The sequence below is a fragment of the Suncus etruscus genome, chromosome 16 (genome assembly GCF_024139225.1).
Source record: "Suncus etruscus isolate mSunEtr1 chromosome 16, mSunEtr1.pri.cur, whole genome shotgun sequence".
NCBI lineage: Eukaryota > Metazoa > Chordata > Mammalia > Eulipotyphla > Soricidae > Suncus > Suncus etruscus.
The window spans coordinates 36,128,704-36,150,166 of record NC_064863.1 but is presented as its reverse complement, the minus strand read 5'-3'; the positions used below and the strand labels follow the sequence as shown (position 1 = coordinate 36,150,166).

General features: G+C 40.8%; 1 protein-coding gene and 2 non-coding genes across 3 annotated transcripts in view; 2 read left to right on the top strand and 1 right to left on the bottom strand.

The window, feature by feature from the left end:
- BEND4 (BEN domain containing 4) overlaps positions 1–4,605 on the top strand; it is a 28,225-nt gene extending 23,620 nt beyond the window's left edge. The window contains exons 4-5 of the mRNA XM_049790145.1: positions 1,050–1,290; positions 4,320–4,605. Of these exons, the coding sequence (XP_049646102.1) occupies positions 1,050–1,290; positions 4,320–4,537 (459 nt within the window). The 3' untranslated portion in view covers positions 4,538–4,605. The remainder of the gene's footprint in view (positions 1–1,049; positions 1,291–4,319) is intronic.
- Positions 4,606–18,198: 13,593 nt separating this feature from the next.
- LOC126033177 (U6 spliceosomal RNA) lies at positions 18,199–18,305 on the top strand. The gene has a single exon (XR_007504318.1). It is a non-coding gene; the product is annotated as a U6 spliceosomal RNA (small nuclear RNA).
- Positions 18,306–20,529: 2,224 nt separating this feature from the next.
- On the bottom strand, positions 20,530–20,662 carry LOC126032675 (small nucleolar RNA SNORA51). The gene has a single exon (XR_007503898.1). It is a non-coding gene; the product is annotated as a small nucleolar RNA SNORA51 (small nucleolar RNA).
- Positions 20,663–21,463: the final 801 nt, after the last annotated feature.

Here is a 21,463-nt window from a genome sequence, read left to right as displayed (position 1 = left end):
TTTATTTTTATATTAGTTTTTTTTTTTTAAGCTCAGGGACCATATAGGATGCCAGGGAACAAACTTGGGTTGGCCACATGCAAGACAAGCACCCTCTGCACTGTACCAAGTCTCCAGCCCACTTCCTCTCTTTTTTTTTTTTTGTTTGTTATTTTGGAACCACACCCGTTTGATGCTCAGGGGTTACTCCTGGCTATGCACTCAGAAATTGCTCCTGGCTTGGGGGACATATGGGATGCCAGGGGATGGAACCAAGGTCAGTCCTAGGCTAGCGCTTGCAAGGCAGATGCCTTACTTCTAGTGCCACCTCTCTTGGCTTCCTCCCTTTTTTGTGGTGGGTTGGTTTTGGGACCATACCCAGAGGAACTAAGGAATTACTTCTGGCTCTGTGCTCAGAAATCACTCCTGGCAGACTCCAGGGACTATCTGGGATGCTGGGTATCAAACCCAGGTCAGTCAAGTGCAAGGTAAACACTCTACCAGCTGTGCTATCACTTCGGTCCCAAATTCTTCCGTTTTTTAAATTCACTTTTCAACTTCCATTCTCCATAAAGCCATGGTTCTAAATGTCAGACATATCTCATACAAACCTCACCTTAAAAAAAAAATACAAACCCCAGCATCATTCCTAAAAGGGCCTCCCGACCAACCAAAGGATTAAAAATTTCTGTTTGATCATGCTCTTCAAAGTCAATTTTTCATATTTTAATAGATTGAAATAAAGGAAAGTTACAGGTTATATTTAAATAGTACTCCCTGTCATTGGATCTTGATACATTTTAACCTACCTATTAAAATGCAAGTTATAAATAGCTCCTCTTTCAAAGGTGTTCATTATACCTCATTGGCTCTTGTTATAGAAAATGCAAATGTAATTTGAAAAGTGCCCGTTCTGAGTGTGAGCAATTACTTGTGCTCTTCAATACCTGGTTCGTTGTCAGCAGAGCCCCACTTGGTTAAAAAAGCAGCTTTGCCTTTGAAATGGAGATGGCCTGGGCTGCAAAGGCTGCCTGGCTTGGCTGGTAATGAGAAATCCTTCACTTTTCCAGGGAAGCAAGCAGCTGTTGAACAACTATCCTGTCTACATAACGAGCAAACAGTGGGACGAGGCCGTAAATTCTTCAAAGAAAGATGGGAGACGCCTCCTCCGCTACCTCATCAGATTTGTTTTCACAACCGATGAGCTTAAGTACTCATGCGGCCTTGGGAAAAGGAAAAGGTCAGTGCAGTCAGGAGAGACAGGTCCTGAAAGACGCCCTCTGGATCCGGTTAAAGTAACATGCCTCCGAGGTACCGCATCCTTCTGTCAGCACATCCCATCTGTGATCTCATTTCACCGCATTGGCTGTGGCTTTCCCCATGCAAGTGTTCAGCCTTGACTGTATTTTGGTTAAACCCTCTCCCATCCCTCCCTCTCTGCTGAGACCTTCTAGGCTTCATGTGGACCATTGACTTGCTTATTGAAAATTCTTTTTTTTTTTTTTTTTTTTTAAGAAATCTTGGTTCACTTTAGCCTTGATACTCTCACTTGAAAAGCACCTGAGCATTGCCTAGGCCTCTTGTGGTTCACGCATCATGCGCGGATTTGCTTAATTCCCAGAGAAGAGCCAGCCCCAGTGAAACCTGATTGTGGGGAGGAGATGCACGTAGGGAGGATGTAGGATTCTAAAACCTTTGAAGAACGAGCCCCATTTCCTACATGTAACCTGTTTGCCTTGCCTCTGCTGCCAGTTACTTTCTCAACTTCCCTGCTCCCAGCTTGTTAAGTAGCAAGTTTTCTTTAGGGCTTAAAACATACCTTTCCCATATCGTGAAAGATATTTTTTGTTTTTGAAAGTGTTCTGATTTTAAAAGACTACTTGATGGTGGTAACAGCTATTTATTTACCGTAGCTATGTCAGCTAGTGGGGTTAAAGATGTCAGGGTGAGTCCTCAGTGCAAATAAAAGACTTGAACTAGCAGAACTAGGGTGCCAACGCAACACCTGTACCCTTGAAAAAGCCCTACCTACCGAAGCACTAATGGCACCGAGTTTTCGTCTGTGATGTTTACATTGCTTGAAAGTTATCACTGACTAACACTGGGGAGTCAGTGTGCCCCGGGGAGGAAGTCACAGTCAAAGCCCTTCTTGGAGGCACCCAATCGACCTGGCTAGACACTTCCTCCTGGGATGTGCATTGTAGTCCAGCAGGTGGCCTGAGTGAGACACAGATCTGATGGTATCTGGGTAGCAGCTGAAACTTTGCTCAGCCCTGTAGAGCTATCAATGTAAATTGTTGAGGGCTGAGGGCACACAGAATGAGGGGATGCATTGCAGATCATCGCCACTTCTTATCCCTTTGGAATACAATTAAGGTTTTGTCCCTTTGTGACAAAAACCACCTGTTAGGACTGCACCAAGATTCATTAGGCACAAATGCTTCGGGCCCATCCCTGTTGCCAGTCTGAAAGTTTCATTTCCAAGTGAAAGGATGGATGCTTCCTGGGTCTATCTGCAGTCAAGTCCCCAATTACTCCCCTTAACTCCCCATTCACTCAGATCAGCCAGTTAGCTCACCTTGAATTCTCAGAGGCAGTGATTGAGCTGGGACCTTTACCTACAGGCTTCTGCATGTCTCAGGCAAGTCATTCTTAGGCTTGTACAAGAGTTCGTACAACCTTGCAAGGGGCCTTGCAACCAGATTCCTTTCCTTAAATTTGGGGTGGGGGAGAGGTTGGAGCCACACCTGGTGACGCTCAGAGGTTAACTCCTGGCTTGGGGGGCCATATGAGATGCAGGGGATCGAACCCTGGTTCCTAGGCTAGCATGGGCAAGGCAGACGCCTTACCACTTGCGCCACCGCTCTGGTCCCATCCTTCCCTTAAATTCTTACATATTTTATAGTCCATTTAGCAGTCCCATGAAGCTGGGCATTTTATGTCTCCCACAATACCGATGCTGTGGTTGCCACTGTGACAGCTACTGTTTAAGATGCCTTTTCTGAAGCTGTGATGCTATCATGTACCAAAACTGGTCATTGTAAGGATAGAAAACGTCCATTGTTTGTGTATGCTGGTTGCTAAGATCCTGCCTGGCAACACAATGGGGATTCCCTGTGATGGAATGGCCCTGAGCTCAAAGAATCAGAGAGCCCAGGAGGGTCCCCAATGTGGACATGAGTAAAATGAAGTGAGTTGTCTTTGGGGATGTCACTGAGGCTTAGTCATCTCCCTACCCCCTGAAGGTGTGTGATAAAGGGAATTGGGCAGTAGTGTTAGGTCAGTCTCAGGAGGCCATGGGCCAGCATTGCAGCTGGGTTTCTGTACCCTCGGACTCATTCCTTAACTCTTATTTTCCAGGGGACCCGTGAGATGGGAAGTTCAAACAGAAAGATCCTTCTGTCCGAGGCTATGCTTAGGAGAGGCAGGGGGGATAGAGAACAGACTTTCTAGAGACACTTGCTGTGGAGGACTGTTGGAAACAAGGACAAGGCAATGACTAGGAGGCAGCTTGAAAAGCCCCCAAAGTGACCTAGACTAGTTGGACTAAGTATTAGGGCTGGTCCCTAATGGTTCCCAAACCTTCTAGAGAAGCATCTTGTCCATAGCAGTGCTTCAGGCAAGGAACTAAAACCTAGAGTAGTTGGAGAAGCTTACATTGTTAACAAGAGTCATTTTTCAACCTTCAAAACTTCGTCTGAACTCAGATTCTTAGAATGCTCACGTCTGGCTACAAATGCCAGAATTTGCCATTCTGACAAAGAATGTAAGGCTACAAATGTTTATAGTTAGATTGCTGCATGGATATCTTCCCTACTCCATGCCAACCCTTAGAATACAGGAAGGGCTTAGTCATTTGACTTCACGGGAGAGGCTGAGTTAATTTCATTTAAGTCATAGCTGTGTTTAATTCTAGTTCACGCATGTGGACAGTGTCTTGCTCACCCAGGTGGTGGTGATCTTTGATTGTGCTGAAGTCCACAAAGCTATAATTGTAAGAAGTGCATGTTAGTGATGTTTGCTGTTCTCCTACAGTGTTAACATTGCAAAAACATGAGCAGATAACAGCATGGGTTGAAAGGAACAGAAGACTTCCTCCGAAGGTGGGATAGTTCTCCTGTCTTAGGAGTCAGACTGACTGGTCTTTCCTTAGTGATTGCCTTAGGAATAAGTTGGGTTTGGCAAGTGACATCATCATGGCATGACCTGGGTTTCTCATAAAATGTTCCTTCCAGAACTTCTGTTCTAATGTAAGCACCTGTCCCCTCTCCATCTGCCAAAACCAGCTGTGTGTGCGTGTGTGTATCTGTGTCTCTTCACTGTTCTGTATGTTCCCACAGAATTCATTAGGATGCACTGTACCTCCAACCCCGACTGGTGGATGCCCTCAGAGGAACAGATCAACAAAGTATTTAGCGATGCCGTGGGCCATGCCCGGCAGGGACGGGCCGTGGGGACTTTCCTACACAACGGTGGCTCATTCTATGAAGGCCTTGACCCCCAGGTTCCCCAGGATGAAGTCTTCAACAAAACCTCCCAGGATGCATCGGGGGATTAGAAGACAACTCTTTCTTTCCTCTGTAGTGGCCAGTCCTCTCAAAGGTTCACATTGTGAATGTCTTGTTAAACGCCTGTAGAATCCAAAGCATGTCATTCTGTCAAACTTCTCACAAGTTCAACCGTTCCTCTTGACTGTCGGCCATAGTCCCAAATTTTTCCCAAACCATCCATTTTAGGGTGGTTTGGAAAATTTATGGAGTCTAATGTTTCATACTACTGTATTATTAAAAGGGGGGAAATATCACAATTGATTTTAAATGATTACCAGATGAGACCTGAAGGGTGGGGTGAAGGGAATAAATAGGTGCACTTTTGGTCATCTGTTCAAATTTTTCAAGTGAGTGCTGCTCCCTAGAGCTTAACCCCACTGAATTTGAGTGCATGTTCCTGCCCATGGGGAAAGGTAGAGACAGAATTATTCTAAAGGACAAGGAACATACATTATCTTTTCAATTCCATTAATTTGCTCTTAAGTTTCCAAAGATTCATTTTTCTCAGTAAATGTGGGAAAGGTGATGTCCCAAACTATCTCTATGTGGACAAAAGGTATTACTACAGAGAACAAGACCACCTCTATAGAATTCATCAAAATCCTGTCATTTTGGTTTTTTTTAAAGTTACTCTTTATAAAAAAAATTTTGTCTTGATTAAGAAGGCACTATGTGATCTTCAGTGTGTAAGTTTACAAACTCATTGTTTCCATTACGTTAGTCAAGAAACCCCCAAAGATCCAAACCCATTTTTCAAAAGCTTTTGTAGAAATATAGATCCACAGTTTCCATAGCCTTAAATCAGGCTTTTTTGACATAATACCAAAGTCATAAGGATTTCAACCAATTAGTACAAGTACACTAAAGACCAAACAAAGTGGGGTGACTGACAGTACTAACTGAATTGACCAGATGTTCTAGAATTGCTGAGATATCGCTTCAAGACCATTCTGGCAACTATGCAATGGGCTTGTCTGTAATTTCTCTGAAATGTGAGGGTCTTTCTGTACTGGATGGATATTCAGAATTTTCATCAACTTAATATTTTCTTCTGTTCATGGAAATACCCAGTTTTTTTTTTTGTGTTTTTTTTTTGTTTTTTTTTTTTGGTTTTTGGGTCACACCCGGTGACGCTCAGGGGTTACTCCTGGCTATGCGCTCAGAAGTCGCTCCTGGCTTGGGGGACCATATGGGATGCCGGGGGATCGAACCACGGTCCGCCCTAGGCTAGCGCAGGCAAGGCAGGCACCTTACCTCTAGCGCCACCGCCCGGCCCCAAAATACCCAGTTTAAGCTTTCTACTGCCAAGATGTCATTCCTAGAATGACGTGTTCTGGCTAAGTTTCTTCAGAGACACCACATCCACCCACTTCTCTCTGTTGAGTTTATTGAGCTCTGTGTGAAACAAGCCATGTTCCTGCAGCCATTTTCTATCCAAGAATGCTGTAGAGATGTTAAAATTTGGAGGTTAGGAGTTTCCCGACCAAACACAAAACCAAATACTAGGTTCTTGGTAAAGTGAAGGACTGCATGACCAGTGCTTACTGTGAGACCAGGAAGAAGGCTTTGAAATTTGGAAAAGTCTGTAACAGTCTGTTGGGACATTAGGTCCACCTTTGTGATTTTTTTGGATTTAAATTATTTGTATTTGCTAATTACACTTACTCTGTGCAGGGCCCATCTAAGTTTTGTTGTTATTTTGGCTGTCAGTCATTGTAAAATTTGATGTTTTATGGAGATGATCATCTCTTCAATCTGCTGCATATTGTAGGGAGAGCTAATACGAACCTTTCTATCAGGGAGATTTTGTTAAGATCTAAAAGTGAAGAATTGATAAAAAGCAGATATAATATTGGCCTGAAGGAAAGTAACTTTTCTAAAATATCAATCTTAACATCTGAACTTTCTATTTTTGCTATCAGACTTGATACCAAAACAACATATCATTATTTTTTTTCATATACCTGCAATAAATAACCACTGCTTTAAAAACAAAAATCCTTCTGTCTCCCACTTTGCATGCAAACTTGGAAATCTGAGTGTCTTCTCAGGCTATGTTGTAATCCTGCTGTTCTGAGCATGGGCCTCATTCTTTTCTACAGCGCCTATGTTGATTTGCTTAAAGATGGAGTTGTTCACTCTGCTTCTGAAGGGACCTTTGTTAGGGCCTATGCTGAGCATCTGTGGGAGAAGCCTCTCCTGCCACCTCCAATCACAAGCCTCTTTATTTCACACAATCTTTGATTCCAAAATAATGCTTGGTCTGTCCCTGTGCACACACTCCCCTGCCTTTTCCAGGTAAGCTATTTCTCTGTCAGTTATTTTCCAATGTTTCACAAAATACAAGATGTTGGAACTATATATTGGCCACTTGTGATGCACATGAGGGAAGCAATGCCTGGAAAGGTGGTGCCCTGTGAACTGAGCAATCACACTGCCAGACACTTCTCTTTTACCATTTTCAGTCTGAGGACCACTTCTGGTTATACTCAGAGGCTGCTCCCAGTTCATTGCTCAGGGGTTACTTCTGGCATCACCCTGGGCTTTGAATATTCAGAATGTAAATATTAGCAGTTCAGATTCGGGACCCACAGGTCCCAGATGTCTGCCTTTACCTGACACTTAAAATGACTTAATATTTCCCTCTTTCAATATCAGGACAGGTGTAGCACCATGTAAGATAAACCAGTACCATCTCCAGAAACACCACTGCATTGCCCTTGTTTCAACCGCATCCATCATTCAGGTTTTGCTCTAGAACCTCATTCTAATGCCCACTGACTACCTCTTTCATTCTTGCTTAGAGTTCAATCATTTTCTTTAAAAATCTCATTTTTAGATCACTTCGTCTCTAGAAAAGCTGTGAGCAGCTCTGACTTCCTCATTCAGTGCTCTGTCATTCTTGTTCAGATCCATGTGACATTTCATAGATATTATACAAAGTTTTAGAAATGTAACCGAAAATGAGTTTGCACATATGGTGCATATCTTGCTAGTATATGGTGAATGTGGCAACACTTGGCACAACTGCTTGGCACAACATATCAAATCAGATGCTTGAGTCAGAACACTAATGTAAATGTGTCTAGACAGTGATATGTATCATTGTGATGTATTTTTGTAAACATAGTGAGGGCTGCTTTCTGTTACATTGCATAAAAATAACCAGTGGGTACTAGATAAAAATAACCTTCTTGAAGTAATAGAGGAATCTGTCAAACCTAGCTGACAGGCCCTTTGCAAAGTTCTTGCATTGTTAGCCAATGGCATTTGTTGTCTCTGTTAATTTTTTTTAGAGTGAAAAATTGACAGACAAGATGGAGTGCCAAGAGAATAGCCCATCCAGACTTGCCATCTGGTACAAAAAATACTCAAAACTGTTAACCAGTACCCACATAATCTTTGAGAACACTTTCACGCTCAACAGTATATCACAGAGTGAGAAAAAGTAAAGACTGGACGTCTCTCACCTAAGGACTAGCTAGGTTGTTCAATTTGGCTACCCAAAGAACTAAAATAAGCACATCTTTGTAGTAAAAGTGACTGGCTTCATTTTTCTCTCACCACCACCCATGGCTGACTAAAAAAGGGACTGAGTTAAAATGAAAATACATCTATAAGGAGACTTTTGAAAGCGTGTTTATTCTCAGAATCAATGTCACCATATGGTGGTGGTTGAATGGGTCCATTTATATGTAAATCTCTTCCTGGTCATCCAAAAACCAACAATAGTGATTGTAATGGCTCATATTTGTTGTGTCTTCTGTACCGGGTACTTTGCTAAGCACTTTAAACTTGATTTTAATCCTTGGAGACTGTTACTGTTACTATCCCCATTTAATTGATAAGGACATTGCCTTGTCACTTTAGGAGGACCATATTTGGATTAGTAAATTGAACCTCTAGCTCTGTTTTTCCCAGTGGTCAAAGCAACATTCTCAGAACCTGTCAATGCTTTGGTTTGGTATGGATTTGTTTCTAAGTCATACCATAGAGGGAATGTTGATATTTGAGTTACAAAAAAACATTTCAGGTAATATTGATGCTAAAATTGGAGCATAGGACATGTATTCTTTCAGACCTGACAAAATGTGTTAGACTACACTTTATAAAACCTTATGATGAAACTGGAAAATATATTGAAAGTACTGATATGTTCACATTGACTTCCTAGGTTCCCAATTAAAGAGTAGCAAGAAGTTTGAAGTTTAATTCCATGACATGACACTAAGGGAACCTGTAGGTGGTAGAGAGAACAGTGGGCATCTCTGCCAATTTACCATTCAGTTTTCTATTGTCTTTGTAGCCTTAGATTTGACTGAGTATGGAGAAGTTTTCATGTAAGATGTCACTGTGAGAAATGACTTGGTAGGAAATAGAGTCATCTACTGATTCTTTCCTGTAGTTTGGGGTTGAACATCTGGCTGTATTCAAGAGCACACCAAGGCTCTGGTGCCTAGCTTGAGCTTCTTGGGAATAGTACAAGGCAGACCATAGGGTAGGCCTTGTACTTTCAGCATCAGTGGGCCAGCCTAACCTTGCCCAATTTAAGCATTGCCTTTTTATCTCCAAAATTTTATGTAGCAACCTAACACTGGGGCCAACTTGCCTTTACTCTGTTTTCTATGATGAACATTTGTGGAAAAACTGTGACAAATCCATTGATCTTAATATTTTTATTGTTGGAGTCTTGTTGAATCTCTATGAATAATTTCTATTTGATGGTACTGTGTAGAATTCGTACCCACTAGGGATATGTTAATAAAACTATAAATGCATAGTGTAATATAGAATAGCAAGATTTTTTGTGAACAGTTTATATAGAAGAGTAAGTTGTTTTTTAAGTGGTAGGCAATTTTCTTTTAGGATCCTAAAATGTTATAAGAGTTTTTTAAACATTCAATATTTTTAATTATAAGAAACATTTGTTACTAGAGCCACTTATTTCAGGTGTTCTAATTGGAGTATTGATTTGATTACCTCATACCTCTAGAATGCCACATGTTCTGTTGAAAATAAAGTTGCACAATAAATATTGAGTCTCCCTTAAGTGTTGTAACTTGCTTCTTTGCATATTTCACTTGAAGCAACTTTTCTGCTTTTCAAAAATAGGTTTTTTTTACACTCCCTTATACTGTGTCCTCTCTGCTTGACTCAGAATGCCAAGAAAATGTTATGTGTCTAATATCACAAGCCCTTGCAAATATGGAGTCTAGTGGACAAAAGCAACAATAGAAGTTGTTCCTTGAGCCAAGAGGATTTATATCCCCTGCTTTGTTCATTCCCACTTGAAGCACTACTTGGGCTCACAGGCAGCTCTGATGAGATAAGGTTGCCCAGTCATAGGTTCTCATTTTAGAAATGGCATAAAATAAAAATGGAGGGCTGGAGCAGTGTCATAGCAGGAGGGTGTTTGCCTTGCACATGGCTGACCTAGAATGAACTGCGGTTCCATGCCCCAGCGTCCCATATAGTCAGTCTCCAAGCCAGGAGCGATTTCTGAGTATGTATAGCCAGGAGTAACACCTGAACATTACCCGGTGTGGCCCAAAAACAAACAACATATATATGTGTGTGTGTGTGTGTGTATAATATAAATCTGATACAGCAAAAGAACATCAAAACAGGATAAATGCCATTTTCTCAATGAGGTGAGACAAAATTCATCGTTCTGTTTTAGGGAAAATAGATACACTTTTATACTAAAGCAATGTTTTAAAGCAGTAATTTTAGATGAAGCTCTAATTCAGTCCAAATAAAGTTTGAGGTGGCATATTAAAATTGTGTTATTTAAAGTATTTAAAATGAATTATTAAAATTCTTGAATATTTTTTGTTTTGAGAACACACCTGGCTGTGCTCAGAGCTTATCCCTAGCTGTGTTCTTGGCGATCACTCCTGACAAGACTCAGACCACATGTAGTACAGGGAATCAATCCTAGATTGGCCGCATGCAAGATAAAACTGCCTACCTGTTATACTAGCTCTCCAGCCTCAAACTTGAATATTTTTAGTATTTTGTAGCAGGACACAGGGTAAAGCTACAGATAAGCTTATGAGAGAGACCCATGGGATGGTGGCAGGGCAATTTACCCATCCTGCTGAAGATCCGGCGGCTGCACACATAGATCCACCTTATAATTGCCACCACACACAATGGTCAGTTTTCTCCGATTTTCCACTAATCTTCAGAGACTTAGCCACCCAAAATTTCAGGTATGCGTAGCTGGCATCTTCAAGGATGGTTAGAGCCAAGGTGGACCATCTTTCCCAACCTGCACACCACCACCGTTCTTTCTGTACTTTCAGAAGCCTGGCAACCATGCCCATGAGTTACCGTTGTCACCATATGAGCTCATCGGCCTAGCTCTACAGATACTCAAAATTGTGGGTTGTGTGGGCATGTCATTACAATTCTCAGAACACACCAATTTAGATGTGAAACCAACAACAAAATGTTCAAATAGCAGTAAACAGCTTAGTAAACCTTTAGATAATGATACCATAACCAAATTGTGAGAATTTGAACAAATTTTCCTTCAATGAATTTTTTTTCAATTTCCATTACCATTAGTTGTACCAAGCCATATTAAGTAGATTATTCATACCTGCCAATTTGTACCTACTTCCGGGGAGGTTGAGAAGCTGATGACTAGTGGAGGGGATGTTACATTTGGGGGATTGGTGTTGGAATATTGGATGTCAAAATGATTATGAACAACTCTAAATTACAGTATCTAAAATAAATAGAATTAGACTTTATAAATTTTTATGAGGGACTAGGGAGGGATGTTGCTTAGTGATATAGTTCATGTATTACTCCCCAGATTGTTTCCTAAAACAGTCCAGGTGTGGTTTAGAGGTATTGTTACAACAGATATAACCCTCAAGTTCAATCTCCAGCACCACTTCACTTGCCATGTATAATCTTACAGCATTGCCTTTTGGGATACTGAGCACCATGTGTGTGAAACCACTGTCATTGTCATGCAACAAAATAGAAGTAATGGGGAATATTTTTTGACTTTGCAAAAGGAATTAGAAACATAGAGCTGTACAGGATCAATATTCAAAAATCTTATATTTCTATACACAAGCAGTAAACTTTAAAAAAAAGGTAAGATAGTTGCTTTTTGGGGGGCTGGAGAGAGCACAATGGTAGGACATTTGCTTTACACGCAATTGATCCAGGACAGATGGTGGTTCTAATCCCGGCATCCCATATGGTACCCTGAGCCTGCCAGAAGCAACTTCTGAGGCAGAGCCAGGAGGAGCCCCTGAGAGCTGCTGGGCGTGACCCCCAAAAAAAAACAAAAAAAAAGTTACATTTTTAAGTATTTGAGATAATAAAATATGAGAATAAATTGAACAGACAAATCATTTAAAAAAATTTAGTCACCATGGAATTACAAAGTTTTAATGATTGGGCTTCAGATATACAATGTTTGAACAAGGATTCCTTCACCAGTGTGTACTTCCCTCCACCAATGCCTCACCCCCAGCCCCCAAGGTTTGCCCCACCCACCTTTCAACACATTATCCTCCTCCCTGTTGAGCTGATCCCTCCACCATAGTTGTTGCCCCCTTCCCTCTCCTATCCTCTAGCCCCATCAGGTGACAGGTTTCCTACTCAAGACCAGTTTTTATGTTCTTTGTTTCCATTGTCTTTGGGCATTTTTTATTCCATCATTGTTTCTTTATATCCCATATATGGGAGAGATTATTCTGTGTGGGTCTCTCCCCCACTGACTAACTTCACTCAGAATGATACTCCAGGCCCCTCCATGTGGCAGCAAATTGCATAACTTTTTATGACTTGAGTAATAGTCCATTGTATACATGTACCATAGTTTCTTTACCCAGTCATCTATTCTTGGGCATTTGGGTTGTTTCCGGATTTTGGTTATTGTACATAGTGCTACAAAGACCATAGAGGTGCACATTTCTACTATGACAAATCATCATTGGAAGACACAAATAATGGAAAGAGATTTCATGTTGTCGGGATTAATGTTACATGGGCAGTACTCCTTAAACCTGCAGGGGTTAAGATGCTTGTCTTTCAAGTAATTAATCTGGTTTTTAATCCCCAGCACCACATACAGGCCTAATATCTGGCAGAAGTGATCTCTTATCACAGAATCAGGAATCAGGAATAAGCCATGAGATCTGCAGGAAGCAGCCAAGAGCACTCCATGAGTATGGCAGCACCAAAGCCTAGAAAAGCACTAATTTTAAAATAAGAAGAATATGGACAGGTGTACAGAAATGCCTTCTGGGTTCTTTATTTGTATTAATCACAGTTCTTGCTCCTTCCTGGCAATACACAAGCATTTTTAATGCAACTGGAAAAAAAAATCCTAATTATGTTTGATTGTGGCCATGTTCTGTTTCCTATTAACATTTGTGCTGAACAGTTACCCTTTCCATTTCCTGTGCATTTGGGGATAGACTGTTTCTCTGTGACTACAGAAGAAACTCATAACTAAAACTTGGCTAGTGACATGTGGAAAAGATCATAGCTTTACCAAGATTGGACAAGCTTAGCATTTTTATCTCTAAGGATACTTAGGAGAATCTTGTGAATGATCGAAAAACTAATTTTTTTTTCATGAAGATGTGTAGAGTGCTGATGAAAAATAAAAAGGCGGTCATTATTTGAAGTGTTGCTTGTAACCAAAAGGTTATGGATAGAAGGAGCTCTCTTTTTCTGAGCCCAAGATACAGTACAGGAGTTGAGATGCTTGTATTTGACATAACCAATCACTGTTCGATCCCCAGCAACACATACTGTCCTGGGAGCACTGAAAAGAGTAATCAATGAGCACAGGTCCAGGAGAAGGCTAGAGTACCAGAGGTATGTCCCCAAAACAACAGAATAAAACATCTAGTCAGCAGTTAACTGTAAGTTACAGTGCCACTGTAAATATAAAGTAATATATCCCCTCGAGCTACTTTTCTTGCCCCTTTATACCATGGTTGCCAGGAAGCCCAAAGTTATATTCAACCTGAGACGCAGCCTCCATTAGCTTGTTTTTTTTTTTAAGGGTATTTAATTTAGCACCACTTTTTAGTTACCAGAGAGACAGTATGGGGGTAAGGTTCTTACTGATGGTTTGGTCTTTCCAACACTGCACTTGGTCCCCTGAGCCATGCCAGGAGAAAGACCTGAGCATGGAGCCAAGAGTTAAGTTCTGAATAATGGAAGGTGTGGTCCCAAGTCCATCCATGTGCCAGAAAAGAAACTGTACCTGAAAGAAATGAAGGGCAGATCACAAGGGTAGAGGAATGCTGACTTGGACATAAATTGCTTTACAGCCCCTATTTAGCTTTTGAGAAGAGCAAGCTCTTTACAAAGAGCTTGGAAGGGATCTAACTGAAGGAAGGAGAAGTAGCCACATTTTGGGGTTTGGTTGTGATTGGTGCCTTGTTTGGTTGGTTTTTGTTGTTGTTGTTGTTGTTTTAATTTTTATTAAATATAATAATTATATTATTATAAAGTGAATTACAATTCTCTCACAGTAATATTTGAAGCACATAGTGACAATAAGTGAGAGGCATTCCCACCACCAGTGTTGTCCTCCCTCCACCCCTGTTCCCAGCATGCATCCCCCTTCTTCCTCCTTTACCCCCCATAATGCTAGTGCAACTGTTCCCCCCTTGTACAGCTTGTTGTAGATTGAGTATTGATTCAGTTTTCATTGACTTTGGATTTGCTATTCAAGTCTGATCATTTTTCATTTCCACCAAATGAACATACGACTGTCTAGCCTTGGTACCATCCATTTTTCTTCCTCCAATTATGAAGCTGATCAAGGTGATTCCAGTAATGTGGCTCTGTTGAAGATATAAGAAAATGTATGGGTGGAGTCTATCTAGGTGTTGTAAATACCTATTTGGAAGAAAGGGAAAAAAGAAGAAAAAGGTAATAAAGCAAGACCAAATGAAAAATAACGAAAAATGGAGTTAACAACAAAAGTACAAAAAGAATAAACCAAAACCCAAAATCATCAGCTATGAAGAAACAACAACAAACAAACAAAAGACAAGGGGAGAGATAGCACAGCGGTAGGACTTTTGCTTTGCAAGCAGCTGATCCAGGACCGACATTGGTTTGATCTCTGCATCCCATGTGGTCCCCTGTGCCTGCCAGGAGAGATTTCTGAGCGCAGAGCCAGGACTAACCCGAGTGCTGCCTGGTGTGACCCAAAAAACAAAAATTAAAAATACCAGACCAGCAACTTCTTAAAAAAGGGTTGTGTTTCTTTTTTATTTTTTGCATAGGCATAGTAAATATTGGGGAAATTAGAACAGCAATTTCCTTGATACAGGGTTTCTCTGTTCTTGAAGCATACTGCCATGGAAACAACCACAGGCTCCATACTCACTCATTTACATACCCCAAGGTCTTTTTATGGTGCCCGAAAACTTTCCACTCAGATGTGGGTAATGACATCCGCTTCTGTAGCTGGAGATCTTGTTATTTGCATAGATCATAGGGCGAAGGCTAGAAGAGAGTTTTTCTTTACGGTTCTAGGATTTCTGTTCCATCACTGTTGTTGTAATCAGTCTTCTGTAATTAGTGGATTTGGTTTTTGCTCAGATTCTAAGACAGAGCCTAGGCTAATATAGTCTTTCAGCATGGTTCCAGAAGTTCTACTCAGTTGCAGTTGTCAAAGTCAGACATGTCATCCTTTGCCCTAAGCAAAAACCAAAATCACTATTTACAGAAGACTGGCTTTGACAAACATGGACTGGACAGAACCTATCAAGGGACAGTGAGGAAGTTCCTAGACTAGGGCTCGGCCTAGGATTTGTACAAAAACCAAGATCTCTAATCCCAGAGGTCTGGCTTTGACAACTGGTTGTTTTGGGGCTTATTTGTTCCCTCAACTCATTACAGGAGCGATTCTCCTTTGACTCAAGGCCACAATCACAGAATATCACTTAATTTGTAATACAGAAAATAACTGTATGAGGGAATGCAATGCAGTAAAGGGCAGATACCTAGACCACCCTTGACCCTAAAGTAGAGAGAGAAGAAAGGCAGAGAAGGTAAGAAATCAGGGGTTGGGCCCGGAGAGATGGCATAGTGGCGTTTGCCTTGCAAACAGCCGATCCAGGGCCAAAGGTGGTTGGTTCAAATCCCGGTGTCCCATATGGTCCCCCGTGCCTGCCAGGAGCTATTTCTGAGCAGACAGTCAGGAGTAACCCCTGAGCACTGCCGGGTGTGACCCAAAAACTAAAAACTAAAAAAAAAAAAAAAAAAAAAAGAAATCAGGGGTTGGGGGAGAAGACAAGTAGCAGAGGTGGGGGAGGGGTCTTGAGTAAATGGGTAATGTGGGGGAGTGGTTAGCTATATATCCAAAGCACAGTTAACAACACTGAAAACAGCCAAACTTAAATTCACTGGTCAAGGTGGCAGATAGGTGGGGGCAGGTGGAGGGAAGTTGATATTGGTGGTGCAATCAGTGCTAGAACAATATATGTATCTAAAATTCAACTATCGAACCCTGAGAGATTTGCACACAGCAGACCTGGGCTGGATCCTCAGAATCTCATAGTTTCCCTGAGAACAACCAAGAGAGTACAGAGCCAGGAGTAAGCCCTGGACATTGCCGGTGTGGCTCCCAAAGCCAACATAATAATAATAATAATAATAATAATAATAATAATAATAATAGTAATAGTAATAATAATAACAACAACAACAACAACAATAGCAGCAGCAGTTACATCCATGATCCACAGCCTCTGCCATATCTGCCCATTGGCTAGCCCTATAAGACTTATTTAACTCTCAAAAGAGAGGTAAGCCAAGCAGCAAAAATTCATGGATATACTGATCTCACAGCAGGAGGACGAGGCAGTTCCTCCATTTTTCTTAAAGCCACAGAAGTTGCACATACACCCTACAACCCCCACACACCAAAAGCCCAACTTGATGGTTTTTCCACTAATCTCCGTAGAGACACCTAACTACCAAAAAATCCAGGTATGCCAGCTTTGTGGCTGAGATCTCCAGGGACTCTTTGTGGAGTCATTGCAGGCTGCCTCCCGGATGCGTCTGTACTTCCCGAAGTCTTGGCCTCTCTCCAACTTCAAACAGATGTGCAGCATCAATCAGGAGTATGACGTCATACTCGTCCCACAACCCACAGTGGCAGCCGTGTCAGTTACTGGCCCAGCTCCACAGATTCTCCTGGACACTTCCTATTTTTAATACAGACATCCCAGTAGGCATGTACCAAATTAGAGGTCAAATTATCATAGAAGCCCCCTCCTAAATTCAGCAAATAAAACCAACAACAGCCTGTTCATAGCAACAAACAGCTTTTTAAATTTTCAGACTGACTTTGCAAGGTATGACAACTTATACATTTTCCTTTAATGAAGTTTGGTTTTGAGCATTCCATTACCATTTAGTTGATGGATTTATGGATGAGATGTAGTTAACACTGAACCCCATGGCTCATAATCTAGAATCTTCTGTTTACAATTACTTGTTCCCAAATATAGGTTTGTTTTTCTTTCTCTTTCTTCTCTCTTTCTTTCTTTCTTTCTTTCTTTCTTTCTTTCTTTCTTTCTTTCTTTCTTTCTTTCTTTCTTTCTTTCTTTCTTTTTCTTTCTTTCCTTTCTTCTTTCTCTTTTTTCTTCTTTCCTTTCTTTAATTTTCTTTTTCTTTCTTTCATTTTTTTCTTTTTCTCCTTCCTTCCTTCTTTTCTTCCTTCCATCTTTCTTCCTTCTTTTCCTCCTTTTTCTTTTTTCTTTAGGTGAATTATTCTTGCCCCTGGGAGGTTTGAAAGCTGCTGACATGATGAAGGGAATGTTACAATGGTGGTGGGATTGATGTTGAAACAATGAATTACAGAAATAACTGTACTGGGGCCCAGAGAGATAGCACAGTGGTATTTGCCTTGCAAGCAGCCGACCCAGGACCTAAGGTGGTTGGTTTGAATCCCGGCATCCCATATGGTCCCCCATGCCTGCCAGAAGCTATTTCTGAGCAGATAGACAGGAGTAACCCCTGAGCACCGCTGGGTGTGGCCCATAAACCAAAAGAAAGAAAGAGAAAGAAAGAAAGAGAAAGAAAGAAAGAAAGAAAGAAAGAAACAAAGAAAGAAAGACAGAAAGAAAGAAAGAAAGAAAGAAAGAAAGAAAGAAAGAAAGAAAGAAAGAAAGAAAGAAAGAAAGAAAACTATTAAGAGCAACTTTTGTAAAACAGTGTTTAACTAAAATAATGATCTCAACTATCAATTTGATAAATCATGGTTCTTTTTTTTTTTTTTTTTTTGTGGTTTTTGGGTCACACCCAGCAGTGCTCAGGGGTTACTCCTGGCTCCGTGCTCAGAAATTGCTCCTGGCAGGCACGGGGGACCATATGGGACGCTGGGATTCGAACCGATGACCTCTTGCATGAAAGGCAAACACCTTACCTCCATGCTATTTCTCCAGCCCCAAATCATGGTTCTTTAATAAAAAACTTAAGTGCCCCAAATTTCCCTTACTCTTAAAATAAAACTAAGCAAGGGAAAAGACAATGTCCACTGAAAACAACTGAGACTGTCTCCAGATCTGAGATTACCAAGAGAGAAGGGAGCTTAATGAGTAGGGTTAGTTAGCACTTGGGTCATGGATGGGATGTAGTGAACACTGAACCCCTAAGACTTGTGCTTATTTCGGCAGCACGTACACTAAAATTGGAAAATACAGAGAAGATTAGCATGGCCCCTGTTTAAGGATGAACTCCTAAGACTTACCAACATTCGCACTTCTTATAAACAATGATACTTCAATAAAAATATTAAGTTAAAAAACATTGTAGTCAACCAAATGACTCATAGTCTAGAATCTTCTCTGTGTAGATTTACTTGTCCCCAAATAACCTGTTTTACAGATTATCCTTTTTTGTTTGTTTGTTTTAGCCCATATGTGATGGTGCTCAGGAGTTACTCCTCTAAGGCCTCAGGTTATCCTTTCAATAGTTCCTGTTTGCTGTACATAGAAAGTCATTGACATGACATAAATGTTCTGCAATGTTAACATGATGTCCAGATTTTCTAGTAAGAGGGCATCAAAAAAGCAACTGAGGGCCGGAGAGATAGCATGGAGGTAGGGCTTTTGCCTTGCATGCAGGGCAGTGGTTTGAATCCCAGCATCCCATATGGTCCCCTGAACATGCCAGGAGTGATTTCTGAGCATAGAGCCAGGAGTAACCCCTGAGTGCTGCTGGGGTGTGACCCAAAAACAAAACAAAACAAAACAAAAAAGCAACTGTAGGGTGATAATTATTGGCATGAAGCTGCTTGACTTGCCCTAACAACAACAACAATAAAGCATACAATACCTCTTTAAAATTACTTCAAACCTCCCTCTGGTGGGATTTTCAATAGTAAAACCTTCATGGTCTACCAATAAAAACGTGTGAGGCAACGCTTTTCAGGACAATTACTCCATGCTAGAAACAATCTTTCCTGTGTTGTTTGCCAGACAGGCTTGTTCATTTGTATTGCAGGTGGCACGCAGCCCACTAGCTCTTGGCACGCTCCTTCCTGCCCTCCCTCTGCACCCTAAGAGCTTGCAATGTTTGCAGCCGTCACACCCAGAAGTGCCTCCACCCCTTCCCGTTGATGGGTCTAATATCTAGGTACGAAGTAAAGTGTCAAACCACAAAAATACTTGAGAGAGAATATTTTAGACCTGAACATTTAAATTTGGGACTGAAGAAAAGGCACTTTTATGGGCCTGGAGCGCTAAGACAGCAGGAAGGGCTCTTGTGGTACTGACCTGGGGTGGATTTCCTACACCCCATATGGTTCCCCAAGTCCATCACGAATGATTTCTGAGACCAGAGCCAGGAGTAACTCCTGAGCACCACAGGATATGGACCTAAAGCAATATTTTAAAAGGTACAACAAGCAAGTAACCAGAAATAATTCAATGCTTGTAGAAAGTGCCTTTAGTTCCTGGTCTCCTCCAATTCTGGAGCTTGCCCAAGAACTTACAAAGTTCCATCTTTTTGGTGAGTATCTAAAGTTAAATACCTATTATATGTCATTATTTTCTTTCCTTCATGTTTCCTGGCCAAACATTTATTACGTGTTTAGGTTGTGTGAGACTGGAAGCCAAGCCTTGGTAACTCCATCTCCCTGACCTCAACAAAAAGATGGTCTACTGTGGAAAAGTATAATGGTCTTTCACAAACAACACTGGGGCCCTTTGACACCAGCAGCAGGGCATTTAGAGAGAATCAGAAATGTACCTCCTCCTCCTACCCCTGCACATTCTGGTCCTGGTGAGATGAAACTAGGCTCCTCTGCATAATCCTTGGCTGAGTCTTAATAAGACACAGCTTGCAGGACTGTAATAAGATGGGAGTGAGGGGTGAGGAGAGAAAAAGAGAATGAGTCATTGTGGTGTGTGTGCATGTGGCCATGACGTGGACAATCGCTGTGGTCATAGCTTATCATGATTTTTTGAATGGACTACATCAAATTTCATTATTTTTTTAGTTTTTTTTATAGTTAGGTTACATGGTTGCAATAATGTTAGTAATTAGCATTTGTGGCTTTTGATGTACATAATCACTGCACCTTTATCACCACCAAAGACGCCAACATTGTCCCTGTGTTACCATTAGTGTCCCTCTTCCTCCCCCTCCCCCCCACATGATCATCTTAGGTTTGATTCAAGGCCAGTTAAAGTCATCTTTCAATACCATCTATTTACTTGTTTAATAGCACAAATGAGTGATAGCACTTGGTGTTTGTCTTTCTCCCTCTGACTTACTTCACATAACACAATACTCTCCACATTGCAGCGAACTCCAGGGTTTTGTCTTTTCTTAAGTAAGGACTTATAATATTTCATCCATCATATATATCTATCACAACTTTCCCATCCACTCTAAAGGGAGTGCCTAAAATGAGTTCTTTTTCCCCAAAGTCCTATGGTTAAAACCAGTGTTCTAATGAAACATGCCCAGTTGACTTTTTTTTTTTTTTTGTCCCCCAATTCACAATACATACCCGGCAAGGGGCCTGTGTTGAGGTGTATATGGGGTGCCTTTACTGTACCTCCTCTTTCTATACAGCCAGTGTAAAGAACACAGCCTGTGGTAAGAATTGGGAGGCCTTATTTTATCTTTTATTTTTTTTTTCTTCAGGGCAAACTAAAGTTGTTTTGTTTTTTTTTTAAGTAAGAATTCATTTAAAGGACAAAATTGATTAACATAATAAGGTAAACTAATATAACATAATATAGTGACATAACATAACATATAATATAATTAATATAATAATAATACATGTAAGTCAAAGAAAGTTTCTGATTAAAAACACAATTTTTTTTTCCATAATGGCTTACATATCTTTCACTGTAGTATTTTGGGTACATATTCACATTAAATCAGGGGAATACCCATCACCTAATATGTCCTCTTCTCAATCAAAAATCAAATATACTGAAAATAGGCAGAGTCCTGTCTAGAGGCTTCCAAACTCAGTTTGAGAGAGGATGTGAAAAAAGTAATTAAAATACCACAACAATACACACACACACACAAAAAAAATATCGAATTAAATAACCGATAAGCACCACAACAATAAAGACAGGCACCACACAATAATCTCGGTTCTGAAATCAAATCATACTCAAGTGCAAAAAGAAAGAGAAAGACAAAACAAAATAAAATAAAATAATATTGGAGACATCAACCGTAATCTCCACACCAAAATAAAGATGTCAAAAAAATAGATCATTTATTCTCCTCTTGCTGCTTTCGTGGTATGTGGAAGACTTCTACTTTATCTTGGATGGTAAAATCAGACCTGTTTCTAGAGATCTTGGTGGCTGTGAGGATCAGGGAATGGAGTTTATGAAGTCTTTCTTTGTGGTTCTAGCAGTTATGCTTCTTCAATGTCCTTTTTTTGTTTT